The sequence below is a fragment of the Typopeltis vanoorti genome, chromosome 13 (genome assembly GCF_054136105.1).
Source record: "Typopeltis vanoorti isolate ZY-2024b chromosome 13, IOZ_Tvanoo_1.0, whole genome shotgun sequence".
NCBI classification, from domain to species: domain Eukaryota; kingdom Metazoa; phylum Arthropoda; class Arachnida; order Uropygi; family Thelyphonidae; genus Typopeltis; species Typopeltis vanoorti.
In genome coordinates this window covers 53052741-53073765 of record NC_143561.1, presented here as the reverse complement: position 1 = coordinate 53073765, position 21025 = coordinate 53052741, and the positions used below count along the sequence as shown (strand labels likewise).

Here is a 21025-nt window from a genome sequence, read left to right as displayed (position 1 = left end):
TTATGTACTTCCCCATATACTTCTTTATTCACTCACAGTCATTCTCTCCTCCTCATCATCCACTGCTCTCAAATTCTCCATGATGTCACATTCACAAGGATGAAAGACCTTTATGAACTACTCATGATATATCTCAACTTTATCCTGTACAGCAGTTGTCCTTATGCCATGTCTCTGAAAGCTTATCTTGAAATATCTGAGTATCTCTGAAAGCTACCCAACTCTGCATCCTTTTAAAACTTTCATACATTTTTTTTCAATATGATCTCCTGCATACTCTTTTGTCCTGAACAAGTATGAAAATATCACTGTCAACAATAACACAATTAATAAGAGTTTTTTCTTATTCTTGTGTCTTCTTTCCATGTGAATTTTTTCAAATTTTTATGTTGACTATTAGATATCCTGAAGAAGCATCCAACAGCTATTTATCATTATTATTATCTTTTTCATTTTTTTCCAAATTTTCCATAAACATGTCTATATGTCTGCTATTTAATATCTTCTCTGCTGTTAAGATCTCAAAAAAATCTATTTTTCTTTAATAGAATCTTCTGTTGGAAAATAGGTTCAAGTAAGTCTAATTGTTCAACATTCCATTTTGAGATTTGCTCACATGAGCCCTATTTCAAGTAGAGCTCATGAGCTCTACTTGAAATTTGTCCCGAAGTTTATTTTCATATTTATAAGACTTCAGTCTCTGTAAAGGAAAAAATAAACAATAAACCAATCTCCACTGGAATACCAAAACAATCTCCTTCCAGTGGTGGTATTTCATTTCTGTATGTAGTTGAGTTTTCTGTAACCAAATCTCTGAATCTGCTAAGTTCCCTGTGTATTACTCAGCTGGGGGGGGGGGGGAGAGAATTCCACAGTTAATAAATATAATTCTTGTCTTTAAAAGAATGCATATAAACATATTATGTTACTTATTATAGATAATATTCCAATTTTCTGGATGAAAATTAAATTTTAAAATAAATGTTATGCATTCACATACCCTAATACAGTCTCTGTTCCTCCAACTTTTGGGTACTGAAGCACTTGATTAAATGGGCAGAAAGTATAAGAATATTCCATATCTGTGAAGTCAAAGCATTGTCCCTTTAAAATGAAGAATTCATTTTCTGTTCCATAATCAGCATCTTGAGTGGATTCAATATCTCTATATAAAAATAGGGAGGAAAAAAGCTTTGCTTTAATCTAAGGATTTTCAGAAATAAGGTTTCAAAAAATTTTAAAGCTGTGCTTTAGAATTCTTTATGCTTATCAGATGTTTCCCAGTTTTATTATTAGTAGTAGTGGTAGTAGCAGTTTGCAAAATGACATGTTTATTCTTCTGCAAAAATGTTAATTACATATTATATTGTCATATTTCAGAGCAATTAAGCCCACTCAAAATGGAGAAACAACAGAAAGGCAGTGATAATGGTCTTAGAAGCTCTTTGAGGCTAGGGTAAAAATAAAGCAAAAGACAGTAAGTTGAACAGAAACATCTAAATACTTTGAAGCATATTATTATTACAGACTTTAAAGTGCAGTTGAGGTAGCCATGACATATTTAGACAAATTAATTATTTTATTTTATTTTTTAAAATTAATCCCACATACTAGAGAATGCAAAACATATAGCATGTTACTGGCTGCATACATATGAGTAAAATGATTATTACAGATACACCACCAACTTTCCAGCAATGGATAGTGCAGCAACTCCTTTAGTCTGGATAAAATTATGCAAGCACACTTGATATTCACTGAGATGCTATGGACAGCATTGCATATTGTGCACATTCACTTCATTGTTTACTTATGCAGTTGCTGGCAGCGATTCTTAGTTTATTTTGCTTACAGTTGACCTAAATGCCTAGGCCTTGAAAAGTGTTAAAATTTATTTTGTAATATACCATACAGATAAATGACCATGGCTAGATTACCACAAGATTATGTTCAACCCCCCCCCCCAAGCACTGCATACCTGTAGGTCTACCAGAAGTTGCAAAATTCTAGGCAACTTCAGTTCATCCCAGAGCTGAACTTCTGTGTAAGAAATATTTTTACGCAGTAGTGTATTAACCACCAAACTATCCATCCCTTATCCAAGACCAAAGAATATTAAGCTCTCTGAGAGCTAAATATCACTCACTTTTCATGAAATGTTTCTTAGATATTATAAATGCTGATGAAGCAGTGGAGAGACTTATTGAAGAATTTAACAAGAAAGAAAGAAATACTTTGATTTGTTGCTACTGTATAGAAGAAAGTACAAGCATCAGGACCAAAGAATGCTGGCATATGTTTTAGCCAATTGACATTTGATCATTTTCCTGATGAAAATATCAGTAGTGGCCTTACAGGATTTCTTGTATGAAAGGAGAATGAAGTTGTTCATGAGTTGCTTGAGTACACCAAAAGATTTACCATTGACAAGGTTTGATTGAATTGACAGTTGAATCATTATTATGATGATGATGATTCAGACCTCCATGGGAGTCACACTAGTTACACTTCCATGAGGAGTCACAAGACTCATCATGGAAATCCCACCCTAGAAAACATAATCTATCATACCACTCTTTGAACCCATTGACTGTTCTTGCTCTTACCACTCTATCATGCATTGCATTCCATGGTTCAATCACCCTCCATGCAAAGAAACCACTCCTTACCTTCTTGCTCACAACTTCCTTTTGTAACTTCCAGAGATTGCCCGCTTGTCCTTGCTCCTTTTCTCATTATCAAATGAAAGCACTCCCCAGTGTCAACCCTGTAACTACCTCTCAACAGTTTAAAAGTCTCAATCATATCTCTCCTTCTGTCTACCAAACTCTGCAGTCCACATTCCTTCAACCAATCCTCATAACTAACATCATACAGTTCTGATATCATCTTTATTATCTGCCTCTGCTCTCCTTCCAGGGTTAATTTATCATCTTCAAATCCTGGGAACCAAATTTGAGCAAATAGTCTAGGTGTGGTCTGATCAGGACTTTATATAATGGAATGACAACTCATTTATCCCTGCAGGTCAGCATCCTTCTTGGTATTGCAGCAGTTCTCTGGGTTATCTTCACCACCTTTACAACATGTTCTCTGAATTTCAGGCTTCTATCAATCATCATCCCCAGATCTCTTGTCATACCTACTTTCTCCAGTACAGTTCCTCCAACAGAGTATGCAGACTTCCATCGACGTATCCCAAACTTCAAAACTTTACATTTAGCTGAATTAAATTGACATCCCATTCATTTACCCATTTGTCCAGTTTATTCAAATCTTCTTGCAGTGCTACCACATCTGCACTATTACTAATAACCCTTCCCAGCTTCACATCATCTGCAAACAACTGAAAATCCTCCTACAATCCACTGAAAATGTCACTGATATAAAGGTTAAATAATACAGGACCCCGTACTGAGCCCTGTGAGACCCCCACTTGTAACCTTCTGCTTCCTTGATACCATTCCCTTATACACAACTCTTCGATATCTATCAGATAACTAATCCTGAATTCATTTCACTAACCTGACATCTAAACCCATGTGCTGCAACTTAAATATCAGCTTATCATATGGTAACCCATCAAGTGCCTTTGTACACTCCAAAAAAAAATGGCAGGATAATATACCTTTCCCTCATCAACTGCTCTTGTCACTTTATTATAAAATGCAATCAAATTACTAAAACAAGAGCCCCATCTCCTTAATAGATCAATGCTCACTCTCATAGCATTACTATCATCTGCCTAATGCTGAAAATGATCCCTCTCTAATTTCTCCAAGATCTTAACAGCTACTGATGAAATATAATCTGGTCTATAGTTTGACACTTCAAGTCTGCTACCACCCTTATGCAATGACACTATCTTACCTCTTTGCACAACTTTTGCATCGCCAGACTTGCATTGAAGATCTAGGTCAATGGAGCTATCAGTTCTTTAGCACATTCTCTCAAAACCTGTGGTGAAATCCCATCCAATTGTATTGCTTTATTGACATCCAGAGTACTCAGTATTTGAAACACACTCTCTTCTTGCACTTCTAAATCCCTTACCTGTCCTATCCCTCTAGTATTAAAACCTACTTCAACAGGATGGAATGTCCCAATAAAGTGCATTGAACAACTTCACTATATCCTTTGCATCAGTCACTCTATTCCTATTTTTATCCAACAATATCATTGCTGGCTTGGTTGGCTGAGTGGCTAAGGTATCCACTCTCCAACCAAACGGCTGCAGGTTCAAATCCCGCCGGGATTTTCACGGATGTTTGTGAAAATACTGGTGGTGGTGGTGGTGGTCGGCAGTAGATGGTGTTGGTGTAGATGATGAAGGTAGTTGTGGTAGAGACAGAGAGTTGTAGAGTAGATGCCCTCCCTCGATGAGTCTTTGGACTCCCTGAAAGTGTTGCATAATAATAATTTCTCTTCCTACTGGCCACATAAAGAAAGAATTCCTTAGGATTTTCTTTGGATCTCAGGTCCAGTCTCTTCCCATATCCAGCTTTGCTTTCCTTATCATACTAGTCACTCTCTTGGCCTGAGTCTTATATTCGTCATGCCTCTGCTCTCTACCCCTCTCCTTATATCTCTTCCATAACCTCTTTTTACCTCCAGTTCCCATTTGATATTGATTTTCATCCACTTTACACCAAATTGTGTTTTTCTTCTTCACTCCTAGTATACAACTTGCTATTGCTGCTAATTTGTGAAGGAATAATAAATATTCCTTGACAAGTTCCCAAGCACTGATGATATCTCACCCTTCCAATTCTCCCATCTATGGAATTGTCCCAAGCTGATATCTAAGACTATTATAATCACCTGTCTTGTACTTCCACATATGTTCCTTTCTCTTTGATTCTCCTGCATGTCAAAACCACATGGTCACTCTCACACTGGGGAGGAGAAGAGATGCAATCTCAGTTATAATCAGATCTGAAGGTATCACCAAATCTAAAACTCTTGAACCTCATATTCCTTTTATTACATGTTGTGTAAGGCATTTGTTCCTCAAGAATTCCAGAAATTCCCTTCCCTTACGACTACATCCAGTTTCCTCTTCCACTTTATACTGCTGTAGTTAAAATCTCCCATAACAATCATTCTTTTTGTACTTGCCAAGCTCAACTACCTAAACATTTCCTCCTCTTCACCCTCTGTGCTCCCTGGCTTATAGCAACACCCCACTAAATATCCTGTTCTTTTAAAACCATTAGTTTCATTGCCCTCCAAATCCCCCACAAGAGGACATAAGTCATCACTTATCATAAGCAGTACTCCACCACTATGTTTGCCCTTCTTATCCTGTCAAAAAATGCAACACACACCCTGCTACTTCTATTCCTTTCAGTATATCATATTTTCTGTCAACCATGTCTCAGAGATCATTCTCTCCAGATGCCCTCCAAGCATCCACATAATCCAAGTCTCTCTTTCAACACACTCTGGCTATTATACTATTCATTACACTGGCTAACAAAAAAAAAAATGTTTTTCTGCTGATTATGATCTGACACTTGTTTTTTACTAATTTGGGTGCGCTGGTTTCAAATATCAAACCCATTTTTCTCTATCATGTCAGGTTTTTCCTCTATGGCATTTTCTTTTTGCTAATTTGTAAGTTTTTGATAGTTTTAAGGAGGCAGTACTATTTAGAGGATCAAAAAAATCGATTTTTTAATATTATTTTCTGAAAGTATGTATTTTTAAAAATCTGTTCCTAACTTTTTATCAAGAAATTCAAAAAATTCCCAAAGATTTAGCCTATTATTCAAAGCAGTGCGCAGATCAGAATCGTAGCACTCACCGCTCTCGCTTGTTAGTAAACGAATAAATGCGTAAGAACCTGCAATGGCATGTACTGGCGCTTTGAATGCAAGAGAGGCTGATAACCGACCTAATACATTTAGGTGATGAAAAGTAGGCGATGAGAACTGCTTAAAACAAATGAATGCTATATGCGTCATAGCAGACAAAGAACGATCGAAATCAGTCAATCATTAATCGACCGTGGAAGTATAATGAGCACTTATAATGTTTCAATAAAGTCTCTGGTTTTTTTGTCTTGTTAATTGCATGTTAGTCGGCAGTGAAGAAAATACATCATGTCTACTACTCGAAATTGTGTCAATAGTGTAGATTCCTTCTGCTACATTTGTGGCAGCTTTACTGTTCCCAGTCAAAGGACAAATATCACTGATTTCGTTAAGAAAGTGTACTTTGCATACTTTGATGTAAAAATTGCAGATCAGGACAAGTCATGGGCTCCAAATAAAGTGTGTAAGTCATGTGTAGAAAATTTACGACAGTGGAGCAAGGGAAAACGCCAAAAATTAGCTTTTGGCATTCCAATGATTTGGCGTGAACTGAAAAATCACGTAGATGATTGATATTTTTGTTTAGTTCAGACTTCTGGTTATAATAAGAAGAATAAGAAAAAATTGTGTATCCAAATCTCGACTCAGCAATTCGGCCAGTTGCTCATTCCAATGAAATAGCTGTGCCAATTTATAAAGGACTTCCTTTACTTGAGAACGAGCATGATCGGGATATGCCAGATGTTCTTGAGGAGCAAGACCCGGGTGTTAATTTAGACAATGAAAATTTAATTTCTAGTTCCTGATCACAATGTTTTATTCAAGCGGAATTGAATGACTTAGTAAGAGATTTGGGCCTATCAAAGGAATCATCGGAATTGTTAGCTTCAAGATTAAATGAAAAAACTTACTGGAGCAAGATACGAAGATAACCTTTTATCGTAGCAGGGAAAGTAATCTTGTACAATATTTTAAACATGAGTGTGGGTTTGTTTACTGTAACAATGTGTCAGGTTTACTAACTGAAATGAGTGTTGTACAATATCATCCAAATGAGTGGCGTTTATTTATCGACAGTTCAAGCAGAAGTCTCGAGTGTGTCTTACTACACAATGGGAATGTATATGGCTCAATTCCTATTGGCTATTCAGTCCACTTAAAGGAAACATATGAGGACATTAAAAAGGTTCTGAAGTTATTAAAATATACAGACCATAACTGGATCATCTGTGTGGATCTTAAAATGGTGAACTTTTTACTTGGCTTTCAAAGAGGATATACAAAGTTTCCGTGTTTTCTATGCTTCTGAGATAGTCGAGCAGAAACCAACACTGGAGTCAGAAACATTGGCCTCTTAGAATATCCTTAAATGTTGGAGAACAGAATGTTATAAATCAACCTTTAATCGACAGAGAAAAAATCATTTTTCCACCTCTACACATCAAACTAGGTCTTATGAAGCAGTATGTTAAAGTTTTAGATTTACAAGGTGGCTGTTTCCAATACATATGTGAAAAATTTCCATGACTTAGTTATGAAAAAATTAAAGCCGGTGTATTTGATGGACCGCAAATTAGAACTTTAATGAGAGACCAAAATTTCATCAACTCTATGAATGAAATTGAGAAAGAGGCCTGGACTTCATTTACAATGGTTGCGAATAATTTTCTTGGAAACAAAAAAGCGTGCAATTACAAAGATCTAGTGGAAACAATGCTTGAAAATTTCCAGCGCCTAGGTTGCAACATGAGCATAAAGCTTCATTTCCTATACAGTCATCTTGATAGATTTCCGGAGAATTTAGGTACTGTAAGCAATGAACAAGGCGAAAGATTTCATCAAGACTTAAAAACTATGGAAGATCGGTGCCAAGGAAGATGGGATTCTCACATGATGGCCGACTACTGTTGGAGTATTCAAAGGGATTGCCAAAACAGAACACAGCAAAAATTGCTACAAACAAAAATTTATTCCCTGAAACTCATGTGTAAGTAAAATTGTTATTTTTTTATAAATATTCTTGCATTGTAATTTTGAATGAATATTGTTAAGTAGTTATGTATCTAATTATCGGCCTCTCTCTCATTCAAAGCACCAGTATGTGCTGTTGCAAGTTCTTACGCATTTATTCGTTTACTAACAAGTGAGAGCGGTGAGCGCTCCGATTCTGATCTGAGGCCGCTTTGAATAATAGGCTACATCTTCGGGAATTTTTCGAATTTCTTGATAAAAAGTTAGGAACAGATTTTTAAAAGTACATACTTTTAGAAAATAATATTAAAAAATCGATTTTTTTGATCCTCTAAATAGTACTGCCTCCTTAAAACTATCAAAAACTTACAAATTAGCAAAAAGAAAATGCCATAGAGGAAAAACCTGACGTGATAGAGAAAAATGTGTTTGATATTTGAAATCAGCGCACCCAAATTAGTAAAAAACAAGTCTCATATAAAAGTCCGCAAAAATTGTGTTGGACTGTGTTATTGATGATTTTCCTCACAGCTCTGCATTATCATACCTGTGCAACACACTCACTCTCTTTCCTCTCTCAGTCTTCTTCTTCCATACAACCTCAAGCACGAACCTCAGATCTCCTGCCACTTGATTCACACTGTCTCTCAAGTCATTCATGCCCACCATCCATCATAATGATCTCATCCACCTTTACACCTGCTTAATTGCCATAGTCACACTATCTATTGTTCTTTCAGACAAACACTCCTCTAACATTCTGTCTTGTATGCCATGGGTCATCGAGTCTCCATACAACATACACCTCTTACTACTCTGTTTCTTCCCTGCTCTCCCCTGCATCCCTCAATCTCTCTCCTCTAACACTTTTCTTTCTTTGTTTCCCCACTTACCTGTCATCTGGTCTTCTCTCGCTATCCCTGGTTCCAGTACTGTCTCACCTTTCTCTCGTTCCCTTTCTTTTACTGGTTCTCCTATTCTCTCCCCTCTATCATTCCCATATCTCTCTCTCTCTCTCTCTCTCTCTCTCTCTCACTCATTTGCTTTGCATTCATTCTTTCCAGTCAACCAATCTTGTCTTTCATGCTTCTCAAATCATTCCTGATACATTCCACTTCTTCTTTCAGTGCATCTGTCTCTCTCTCTCTCTCTCTCTGCAAGCTATTTAATCTTGCTTTACATTCATCCTCACCAGTGCTTTTTTTCTGGAAAAAAAAGTATATTTATACTGAAAAAAAGGTGTCGGCACTCACCATGAAGATGTTATTACAGCAACTTCCACACTTTTAACATATCCTCCGATATACCCTCGTCGTCTCGATTTGTTGGCATGCTTTGTGCGCTGCACTCTCCTTATGATCTTTTTTCTTAATGACATTAACTGTTGTTTGCAAGATTCTCCAAAATGACTGATTTTACCATTTGACCACTCCGCTGAAACTTTTGTTCCCATGTGTTTATCGACAACAAGACTTCCGACATCACAACAAGCTTTGCAGCCCAACATTTTATTCTTGACATACAGCCACTCGTTTCTCTCACAGAAGTCATTTTTCTGCAAAATGTCCAACATTCAGGCCAATTATTATCAGAAGCTGCTTCCATTTGACCACGTGGATCTTCATCTTGGTTTCGTGATCCTCTTCACCAAGTATATTTTTGGTGCTGGTTTTCTGTTTTACAAGATCACAAGTAGATTCAACAATTTCTTCTTCTTTGGCCTTACTTTTTTTCTCATTGGCATAAAGTAACTACTTATTTTACTCATTTTGAACAATGATTGCACTGATTTAACTTAGATTAATTCAAAACTCATGTGAACACCTGCCTATTGCAGAGTGAATATAGAATTGATAAACCGATATTGGAAGCAATCGGAAGTGAACACAACTTCCTGTTTCCAGTTATGTACCAACCTATGAAACAGGAAAGCAGGGTACCAACTTATGAGTAATCAAAACTGAAAATTCAATTCGTGAACGCAGTAGCACCTAACAGAATATTTATAATACATTTTGATGTCAATAAATCACAAATTTTTAAAAAACTTAAGAAAAAAGGTGCCAGTACTGCGTGCCGCCAGAAAAAAAAGCACTGCTCACAATTAATACCATCTTCAAAAACTTCATGATGTTTCAAACTTGCTACATTCCTACTTTTATTTTTTCATTCACATTCTGCTTGTTTTCCTCACCCTCAATCATGCTACTCATCTTTCGCGGTTGGTATTCACCTATTTCTGACAAAACTCTGCTGAGGTTCATTATGCTAATTTTGAAATCACAAAATTCTTCTCATTTTCTACATTTTCCGCAGACATGTACTCCCCGATCTATCACCTGCCACATTTCTAACTGCCATGATGCATATATGCTGCGAGCATTGCATACTACAAAATTCCATAGAATGCTGTGTAAAATGCAGTCCTTAAATGGGAGTGGACTTGGTGATAAGCCATTGGCAAACTGAGCTGTGGCTGCTGCCATTATTTAAACACTGCACAAAGAATACTACAAACTCTACTGAAATATTACGTTTACGTACAAATTCTCCAACTGCAAATTACCCACAAACTATACATTGTATCTAGTTTCGATTCCTCATAATTTAAAGTAAAAACTACAATAAATAATAACAAAAACTTATCCTTTTTTTGCTGCTACCTCGTAACATGTCCGAATATAACCTCGCCCTCTAAAATTAATCAAAATGCTAGACCAATAGACATTTGTGATGGAACAAGAGGCTAATGAATTGTCATTTAATCTATGAGAAATCACACAGATTACATTAAACAACAACAGCACATTTAAACAACTTTGCTTAGATTATATGTTTAAAAACATAACCAAGAAGAATGTGTGTCAGAGCAGTAGGCCTACATCTGATAATTCTGTGGCTTCAAAATACTGCAGATATATCCCCCTTCAACATCACAGATCTATGATGAATCAGTTAGCTACGAAACAGGTAGTAATACTGACAGCCTTCAACTTCCAGAACTATTAGCTCTAAATCCAAGTAAAATTCTAAATTTTGCCACTTTAGTTATAGTACTAATATAACATTCTCTACAAGTATAGCAGTTAATAAAAGTGCTTTCATTTATACTATACTCTGATGATAAACCTGTATCATTTCTTCTTCTTGTACTAATATATGTATTTCATTAAATCATTTAATTCACTTTTGATACCTGTTTAATTAGTAACCTTTTTCACTGATATTAATAAATTTGTAGTGTATCATTTGTACTTTCATTTAATCACTTAAGTGCATCAATGAACAATGAAGGGAGATATGATTAGTGGGTTAGAGGTGTATTAACAAATTATGATAATTTGACCTCCATTGGTCCATCAGGGCTTTGGAACCAAGAATGCATCAAAGTCAGTGGTGTACCTGTATATAAATTACAAATAGGAAACAACATACAGAAAAAATAATTTATTACATCTTGAAAAAACAATATAAATCAATGAATTAATTTTTAATTCCTTGCCCCTCTTTCTTTAAAATTCTTGCTCCCATTTTACCAAATGCTAAAGTTCAGGATCTTGTTGCGAAATGAATAATGATAAAAGAGAAAATTACTGCTACAATAAAAATGACATTAATAAGTGCAAAGAGCACCATAACTGTAACTAGTCATTTTGTATGATATAAATTGAAAATTATCCATTTTCCTCAAAATGTTTATGTTTATTGCTACATTCAAATGATGCAAACCCTTCAAGTAATAAATAACCTCTTGATTTTTAATTTTTATTAAGGCTGTTTCTTCAAACAGTACATTAATCATTTCATACATACAATGCAAGAAATACTTTTACTTTTTGTGATTTTTTACTGTTCTATATAAACCTCACCTGCTACATGCTGAGGACATCATGCATGTAGCATTGGATGAACTTAAGAATTAGGATGGGTGGAAGAAGGATCAGTAATCTGAGGTATTCTGATGATGCAGTACATGGTTATAATAATAAGAAAGAACTAGGATAAATCCTTGACAAAATTAATGAGATCAGTAAGAATAGAAGATTTCAACTCAATCCTAGCAAGACAAAGATTATGGTTCTCAAAGGAAACATAGACAGGAAAGATGAAACAAGTATATCTTAATTGAGAAAGAATTGAGGAAGTCAGCAAATATGAGTGTATATGGAATCACACTGATGCAAAGAATTGCTGTTCAGAAAACATCAGAAGAAGATAAGGAATGGCTGAAACTACAGTCAGACTTGTGTAAAATCTGGAATGATGGATCTATCTTCACATGAACAATGCTGAAGATTCTGGATGTAGCTGTTTTTCCAACAGTGACCTGTGAGACTTGGAACCTAAAGAAGTCTGATAGGAAAAGGATAGCTGCATTTTGAAATGTGGTGTTACAGAGGGCTGTTGAAGATATATACTGAAAGGCAGACAGATGGATGAGTGCTAGAAAGGATTGGCAAAACCTTTACGGCTCCTTAAGGATATTATTATTATTAACACCAGATCTCCATGGAGTCAAAATACTTATCATGGGAGGCAAACATTGTTACCCGTCAAACCATGCCTTAATGTATTCGATCCTTATTCAGTGTATCTGCATTCACTACAGTGTCAGGCAATGCATTCCACTCACCAACCACTCTCTCTACAAAGAACCTGCTCCTTATGTCCCTACTCGCCCCCTCCTTATACAGCTTCCAGGTAAGATGTCCCATTTTTCTACTGCCTTCTCCCATTCTAAGAAAAATTTCTTCCACATTAACCTGGTAACAACCCTTTACCAATTTAAATGTCTCAGTCCTATCCCCTCTCTTCCTTCTATTCACATGGTTTTGTAAACTGCATTCCCTCAATCTATCCTCATATCCCACATTCCAAAGGCCAGTTACGACCTTGTCAGTCTTCTCTGAACCCTTTCCAATATATATCCTCATTTGTGCATAGTAATCCATATGAGACCTGATCAAGGTCCTATACAATGGAACCAGAACCTCTTTACTGTTACAAGTTCCTCTGCATCATTGCCATAATCTGATGTGATGTCTTCACATCTTGTGTACAATGTGACTTCTGAACTTCAGATCCTTGTCCACCTCCTCCACCAAGGTCTCTTATCTCCTCAACTTCCTTTAACATTTCCCCACTAAGTGTATACTTGCATCCCATTGTTGCCTGCTAAATTTCAGATCCTTACACTTTGCAACATTGAATTGACAGTTCCATGTTGCCCACTGATAATCCAAGTTTTCCTGTAAGGCCATAATATATACTTGATTCTTCATCACTCTCCCCAGTTTGGCATCATCTGCAAATAGTTGTGTATCACCATAAATTAAAGATGCCAAGAAATTATATTCTTGGCTGACCAGTTAAACCTACCCAGATATCATTAATATACAAATTAAATAACAATAGTTAAAAACAAAACCCTGCCGCACACCACTAGTGTCTTTCCTCTCTCAACATAGTGCCCCCCCCCCATAAACAACTTGCTAATACCTTATTGATAGCCAGTCACCTATCCATCTCACTAGTTTCTTTTCCAATCCATCTCCTTCAATTTAGTGACCAACTTGTGGTGTGGCAATCTATCAAAAGCCTTTGCAAAATTTGTATATGCATCTCCCATGTACAGTATAGTTGTCACCTTGTTATAGTGCATAATGAAGTTGGTACAGCATGACCTCCCTTTAACAAATGCAGGCTGACAAGCACAAAGAATACCACTGTTATCAACCCACTTTTATATCCTTTCTTTCACCAACCTCACCAATACCTTAAATACAACTCCAGATATACAGATCGGCCAATAAAGAAGGAATAATTTTTGCCTTTCTTCCACTTCTTTGGGACTTGTGCTGTTGCAAGTCTCTTGTTAAACAGTTAGGCCAAGGCTGCTGCTAACTCCTTGGAACATTGCCTTATTGACATCTAGCTTACTTAATTCCTCGTATACCTTTTGCTTGATTACCATTAATTCTTCTCCTCTCATTTTGTTCTCTACACTTGAGCTTCTGATTTCACACTGAGGATGAAACACCCTGATTAAATGCTCACTGATGACCATGTCCTCTGCAGCACTTACCAATCTCCAACTTTCATCAATTAATATCATCTTATATTGACAGAAGAAAGCTGAAATACTTTGGACACATTAAAAGGATGGAAGGACTTCTCAAAACAGTAATAGAAGGTAAACCTGAAAAAAAGAAGGACTGGTAGATCCTCAGTGAGAGGGATGGATGATATGTCTAGAATGATTAGTATTCAGAAAGTGGAAGTCTCTAGAAAAGAATATAACAGGATCACCTGGTGAGGACTGGTGTGGCACATCACTGAGGAACGGAGTGACCATATGTCATCCAGTAAAGTCCATTGAGTCAAAATGGTTATAAACTGTTGCATCTGGGATGAGTGTCCTTTCCTTGTTATGAGTGGATAGTAGCTCTGCTCTCTAACCATGGAGTGTGGATTCAAATCCTACTCATTGTGACATGAATGTTTCTGAAGCTCTTTAGGTAGTAGATAAATTTCAGTAGTTAGTGTAGGATCACTAGCCTACTTTTTAAAGCCAAAGAAAAGTTCGATGTTTGGTCTCTAGAGTGGTGTTCCCAGATTACTTATCCATTTATGTGTCCATGGTTATCAACTTGAAGTAAAGAAATATTACAAATTATCTCTTGAATTATTATTATTATATGAGAACAAACTTCCCAGAAGTTTAACAACTCATTATCTCCTCCTCACACACCGCTTATCATAGTTATCTTTAAATTCTTTTGCAGATGATGCACACACACACATACACCACTTCCAATGACAGCTCCTTCCACTTATTCACCACACTCACCGCTTCCAACAACAATTCACACTACTCACAAAGAAAACTAGTCACGACATGCTTGCTAACTACGCTTACCAGCCACTGAATTAGAAACTTTTATTTTATATATCGGCATGAGACTGCCAATATTGATTTTCTTCAATTCTCTGCACATAATTTGGTGAGATATGGGCCAGGAACAGCCTTAATTGGCTCACACAGGAAGTTCTGTTTGTCCATACAAGCCTTCTCAGATGATGGCAATCTCATTCTTGGCAGATTGCCTTAGTACCACAGTTACGCCTCTTAGACAAGCAATGTGGGTTATTTTTCCACTGATTAAACACCTATGATATCTCACCTTTTTAGAAACCAGACAGCTCTGCTGTTTTCAAAATTGTGCCTTCCAACCAGATAGGCATCCTCAATAAGCCCTTTATCGAACTCCAAAAGATTCTTTGTTTTTCCCATTATGATCAACACTATTGACAATTACTGACCAGATGCATTCTTAAATAGTTGCCTACAATATGTGATGATGTGTGGCATATACACTGTGTAAGTGATGTTTACATACATCTGCATAAAGGTTTATAATTCAGTGGTTGATGTGTGTACGGGATGACTACTTGTTCTTTACCTCTCCTATCTCAGGTGTTTTTTCACCTACTAGTGTACCACTTCCTGATTGAAAAGCCACATTTTTCCAAGTGTGGCTTGAAAAATAGTGTAATGCTTGAGCTGTGGAACACTGATTTTGATCCTTCTCAATCTAACCATTAGCCCAGTCTTCTCATTCACATAAAAAAAAAAATAATAATAAAAATAGCTCAGTGGAAGCGACATTTGCACTCATGGTGCTTGACTGCATGGAGGAAGACTTGGGTCCAAATCTAGTCACCGATTAGAGGAACATTTTTCCAGCCTGGTTGGCCAAGTGGTTAGCGTATCTGCTCTCCAGCCAAAAGGCTGCAGGTTCGAATCCTGCCGTGGCATGGATTTTGTGATTGTCTGTGAAAATACTAGTGGTGGTGGGCAGTAGATGACACTGGTGTAGATGATGCAGTATGCTGTAGTTGGTAGATTGAGTGGTGGAGACGGAAAGTTGTAGAGTAGGTGCCCTCCCTTGATGAGTCTTTGGACTCCCTGAGGGTGTCACGTAATAATAATAAAAACAACAATAATGACCCAGGCATCCTATGAAATCCTTCTGTTAGTTTGTATAACTCTTTTATACTGTCGCCTGCTTATCAACAAAGAATTTGTAGTACATATTCAGTTAATCTCTCTCTCTCTTCATATACGTACATTCCACAGTCCTAATATCATCTTGGTTACTTGACTGTACCCTCTCCACAGTTTGTTCATCCTCTTAGATTTCTGAGGACATGATTTGCACATAGTAGTCAAGCTCCCTATAATCACTACCTAATTAGCATCTTGGAATAAAATCACATCTATGTATTTTCTGCAATTTCTTCAACCCACTATGCATAGCGCTGTATTCAGTACTGAAGTGACATCGATCAAGTACTAATGCATTCAGAAGCGCTTACAGACATATCTTTGTCACTCTAACCAACTTTGCACTATCAAGCAAGCACACGAACATTGCATATATTTCAGCCTAAATTGCTAACTTAAGTGCTAAATACAAGTACAAAATAAAATTGCTGTGCAGCCTAAAGGCAATCCAAAAGAATTTTATCAATACGTCATAAAAAAGAAATAATGAATGTGAGAGAATAACTTTATGGAATACAGATACTACTCTTATGTCAGAAGCTGATGAAATTATTCAGTTAATGAGTGCTCACTTTATTAAGATATATCAATGAGGTGTACGTAACATGGTGCACAGTGCTACTACTACATTGGATGAAGAGACAGGCTCATGAGAATAAGGTTGAATTGCTGTTGCATAACCTGGATAAGAATTCAGCGATAGAGACAGATGGAATATCAGCATATATGGAATATTCAGTCTAACTGACTTCCTTGACACGTTTGCATAACTGTAACTTGACTCTGAGCTAAGATCAGATGCCACAGGAACGGAAAGAATGTATGATAGTTCCAGTATAGTTCCAGTATACAAAGGTGGTGCAAAAACTGATGTCTTTAACTACTGACCTATCAGTATCTCTAGAGTGGTGGTGGTTAAGATTTTAGTGAATTTCATAAGTACTCAGACAGAGAAATGGGTTGACAGACAAGCTGTACTCTGTAAGGAACAGCATTGGTTTAAAAAGAGAGGTTATGTTTTAGCAATTTCCTCATATATTTTTACAATGTTATGGCTGAGTTGGATAAAGAGAATACATCACTATGATATTGTTGGATTTTGTAAGGCATTTGATAGGATACCATATAAAAAGGCTGCTGCATAAACTGGAGAATATGGGTATGTAATATAAATACTTGACTTGGATAAGTGGATGGTTGACAGACAGGCATCAAAACAGTGAGTGTGAATATGCTAGATTTATGATCATCTTAACCCACTGGCAATTAGGAAGGATATAAAAGGAGATGTTCTGTTGTTTGCTGATAATGCAAAGATAGGCAGGGCAATCAGGGATGCTATTGATATCCAGCAGTTACAGAATTATTTGAATAAGCTGGAAATATGGGCAAACAATAAAGGCTATTGATTCAGTATTAAGTATAAAGTTATGCCCTTTGGTGTGATGAGATTTCCAACAGTATACTGTATTTGAAGAGTTATGTCACAAAAAACTGATGAGATTAGGAAGCTAGGGATCTTGGCATTATGGTGGACAGGAATTTGAAATTCAAAGGTAGCACAGCAAAAATTGCCAATTATCCTCTATGTTGCATAGAGGATAATTGAGATGTTGAAATGAACCTTGGCAGGTAAGGATAAGAAAGTTCATTTTCCCTCTTTACAAGTACCAAATCTGTGCACTTGTGACTTAATTTTTATGTTGTGGAGCTTCCAACTCTCGGAGATTATATAGGGACGGTAAATGTTTATTGAGTTTTTGTCACTCGATGTGCCTATGTCCCTATGTCACTCAATGTTCCTATATAATCTCCAAGAGTGGAAGCTCTGCAACATAAAAATAAGGTCACAACTTCAACCAATAGAAAACAACACAGATACACCCAAGACCAAAACAATAAGCCAACATGACATTGCCTCTACTTTTCCCACGAGCTCCGAAGATGACACACAGATGAAATAGCTCACATCTTGTTACTCCCATCCCTAATCTTGTTTCATCATAATTTATCCTTCTCCTTTCCCCAAAAAATTTCTATCTTTCACCTTATTCCCAAAGAATTCACAATCCATCCTTGAAACCCATGTTTTAAATTAACATACCTTTTTGTCTTATCTGCAATTCTCCCACATCTTTCTGTTTCTACATTTCCATCCCCCACCCTTCCTTTCAGTCATTCTTCCACAGTAATATATAAATGTTTATTGCCATGTGCCAGATGCTGTTCAAAAAAAAAAAAAAAAAAAGAAAGAAAAGAAGAAGACAACCAGGAACATCCTACAAAGGTATGTCCAAAATTATTCCTTCCTTATATTCTTCATGTATCAATATTTTTAAAACATCAATATTGCCCTAAAAATGTGCCATGATTTTTATTGTTATCACCCAAGACCTCCAAAAGAGTCAAAAATCAACATAGGTAGTTCTCACTATCAAATACACTTCTCATCAAATCACACCTCTGTTTCTATACTCACCACACTCTCATGGAAAATGAATGCTACACACTCACTACTTTCAAAGTAAAAAACCCTGCAAACTTGCTCCACATTCCCCTTGCTCATATATACAACTTCTAAGGATGGCCTCTTCTTCTTCCATTCTATGTAAAATTTCCTCTGAATTAATCTTATACAAACCCCTCAGCAACTGATGTCTCAATCATAGAATCTCTCTTTCTTCTTCTTGTAGATAAACTTATACATTGGTTACACATGCATGACTTTAAATTTTTCAGAAAATGGCAACGTATACTAAAATATTAATTAAAAAACTTTAATCAATACTTTTCAGTATTTTGGTAATGTTACATTGCCATCTTCTGGGAACATAGAACTACGATATGTGCATGGAGGCACTAACAACGAGCAAATGAGGCTGAAGAAAGCAACTGGCATTGGTCTTAGAGTTCTAAAGATGTCCCCTAGTGGGCTATGAGTTGTCTTGGCTGTTGGGCTGATGTTCTAAGAATGCAAGCTTCCCAAATTTTGGGCAGTCTCATGCAAATCTCAACAAAACTGAGCTGATACTCAATTTCACTTGCTCATAGAGCCATTCTACTCAAATCAGTCTGCAGGGATTCCATCAGATTTGTTCCTTATCACTCTTTCCAACTTTGCATCATCAGACAATAATTGGCTATTACCTTTCAAACAGTCTCCAGTCTCATTAATATATAAGTTAAATGGCAGCAGCAATCCAAGCACTAAACCCTGTGTTGCAACACTGGTTACTCTTCTTCTCTTAGACAAACATAATCATACATCACTTTCTGATACCTGTCATTCATTCAGACACTGTCCAATTTATGCTGCAACTTATTTTACATACTTATCGCTCATCTCTTTCATTTACACAAAGCCTCTTATGCAGAATCCTATCAAATGCCTTGTTCAATAGTATTGTGGTATGTCCATTCTCATTATTCAACCTTGCTGTCACTTTGACTTTTGGACCTACATGAAACAAAGGCATGCTATATCCTCTATAGAGGATCTAAGTGCCATTTACTCACCTCTGGATGTAGGTTATAACCAATACCTTCATGACTCTCCAAATACTGATTGGTCTGTAATTGATTATATCAGTCCTAGCTCCACCCTTGTATAATAAAATTATCTTGTCCTTCTTCTACTCATTAGAGATTATATGCATATTTAGACTCAAGTTAAATAACCAGGTTAGGGACATTGCTAAAGAAGCACTAGTACTGATATCCTGTCTATCTCTACCGTTGTGTTTGCATCAAGCTCTTGCAGCATCTTCAATACCTACCTCTAACTCATCAATATTCAGAAAATGAATGGATCCACCTGGAATGCACACACTTACTAAAGTGATTACTTTATAACTCAGTTGTTTCTGGTACATCTGACACTTTCTTACAATCCACATTCATTAAAGGTATTCCATAGTTATTCTTTTATTCTTGGATTTTCTTTGGCCCATTCCAATAACTTTTTATCATACATAGTCTTATTTTGTTTTCCACAAAATAAGACTGTCACTCTCCTAACCTGCTTTTTATGCTGCTTCTGAGGCTATAATTGCCTGTCTTTTGATAGCAGATCCACAACATTTTTTTTTATGCAGTTAATTTTCTTTAAAATTTTTATTTCATCCATTTAAATCCCATGCAATTTATTCTCCTAACACCAGGGATGAAGTCAGATATTACTTCTTCCAGACACCCTCTGACCACTTTCCAGACACAGATGAATCTTCACCATGCAATTTCACATGTCAAGGTACTGCTTCAAGCTATGTTTTCAGTTCATTACAATTACTTTCCTTATAGTCATTCATTCACTCACTCACTCACTCACTCTCTCTCTCTCTCTCACACACACACACACACATATTTTTATATTTTGATCCCACCACACATGAGAGGGCAAAAGAACCTATAAGTCAGTGGTGTCGCATGTCCATTTAGATTGGGTGTATGTTGTCGTGTGCTTATGCAGTCTGCACTACAAAATTCAAATCAATTTGACTGTAATAAATTTAGTTTAATCCTTTATCCAAGTGTGAGCAAACAAAGTTTGCGCCTGAAAGTATCTTCAGGACTGGGTTAAGGTGGTACACACCAGGGCAACTCGTTGCAAAGGTGGAGCAAGCTACCAACACTCCTATCCTAGTATCTCCTATAATGCAAAACACATCTCCTTGCGGATATGTCTATTGTTATGCATTAAGGGAAGGGCCACTACCCAGACCGGTTTCGACCTTTATTGAGGTAGAATGGGAGTTCATGTCTCTCATCATTGGCCTTTGGAGAATAAAGCATGCTGAGGATCAGCAGACAGTAAAAGAGGAGTATGATATAAGATAGAGTAGGATAGTAGGAGGTAAAAAGAGGCCTCAGTCAACCTGTTTAGCCTTATTGGCTAATTGGTCTGTAACATATAATCTCAATTTACCTGTTCAGAAAAGGTTAAACATAGACTTGTCTATAGTTCTCATATTATTTTATCTAAAGTAATGATTTACTCCAGTATTAATGGAGGTTCTTTTTATGTTACTAGATATATCCTTATTTTTATTCCAGGTAAATATATATATATATATATATATATATATATATATATATATATATATATTTTTTTTTTTTTTTTTTTTTAAAACAGGATGTAAATAATAGGACCTGTTTAAATATTTATTTTAAA

At 36.4% G+C, this 21025-nt stretch overlaps 2 protein-coding genes across 4 annotated transcripts in view; one reads left to right on the top strand and one right to left on the bottom strand.

The window, feature by feature from the left end:
* Positions 1-21025, bottom strand: part of LOC150100155 (glucosidase 2 subunit beta-like) — a 283833-nt gene that overhangs the window by 63510 nt on the left and 199298 nt on the right. For all 3 annotated transcript variants that reach the window (XR_016549237.1, XM_090402550.1, XM_090402551.1), the window contains one exon: positions 1001-1165. Coding sequence is in view for 2 of the 3 variants with exons in the window: in XM_090402550.1 (XP_090258676.1) it covers positions 1001-1165 (165 nt within the window). In the remaining variant the exon portion in view is untranslated. The remainder of the gene's footprint in view (positions 1-1000; positions 1166-21025) is intronic.
* Cdk12 (Cyclin-dependent kinase 12) overlaps positions 1-21025 on the top strand; it is a 585582-nt gene that overhangs the window by 432240 nt on the left and 132317 nt on the right. The window contains exon 11 of the mRNA XM_090402548.1: positions 1381-1477. The gene's annotated coding sequence lies outside the window, so the exon portion shown is untranslated. The remainder of the gene's footprint in view (positions 1-1380; positions 1478-21025) is intronic.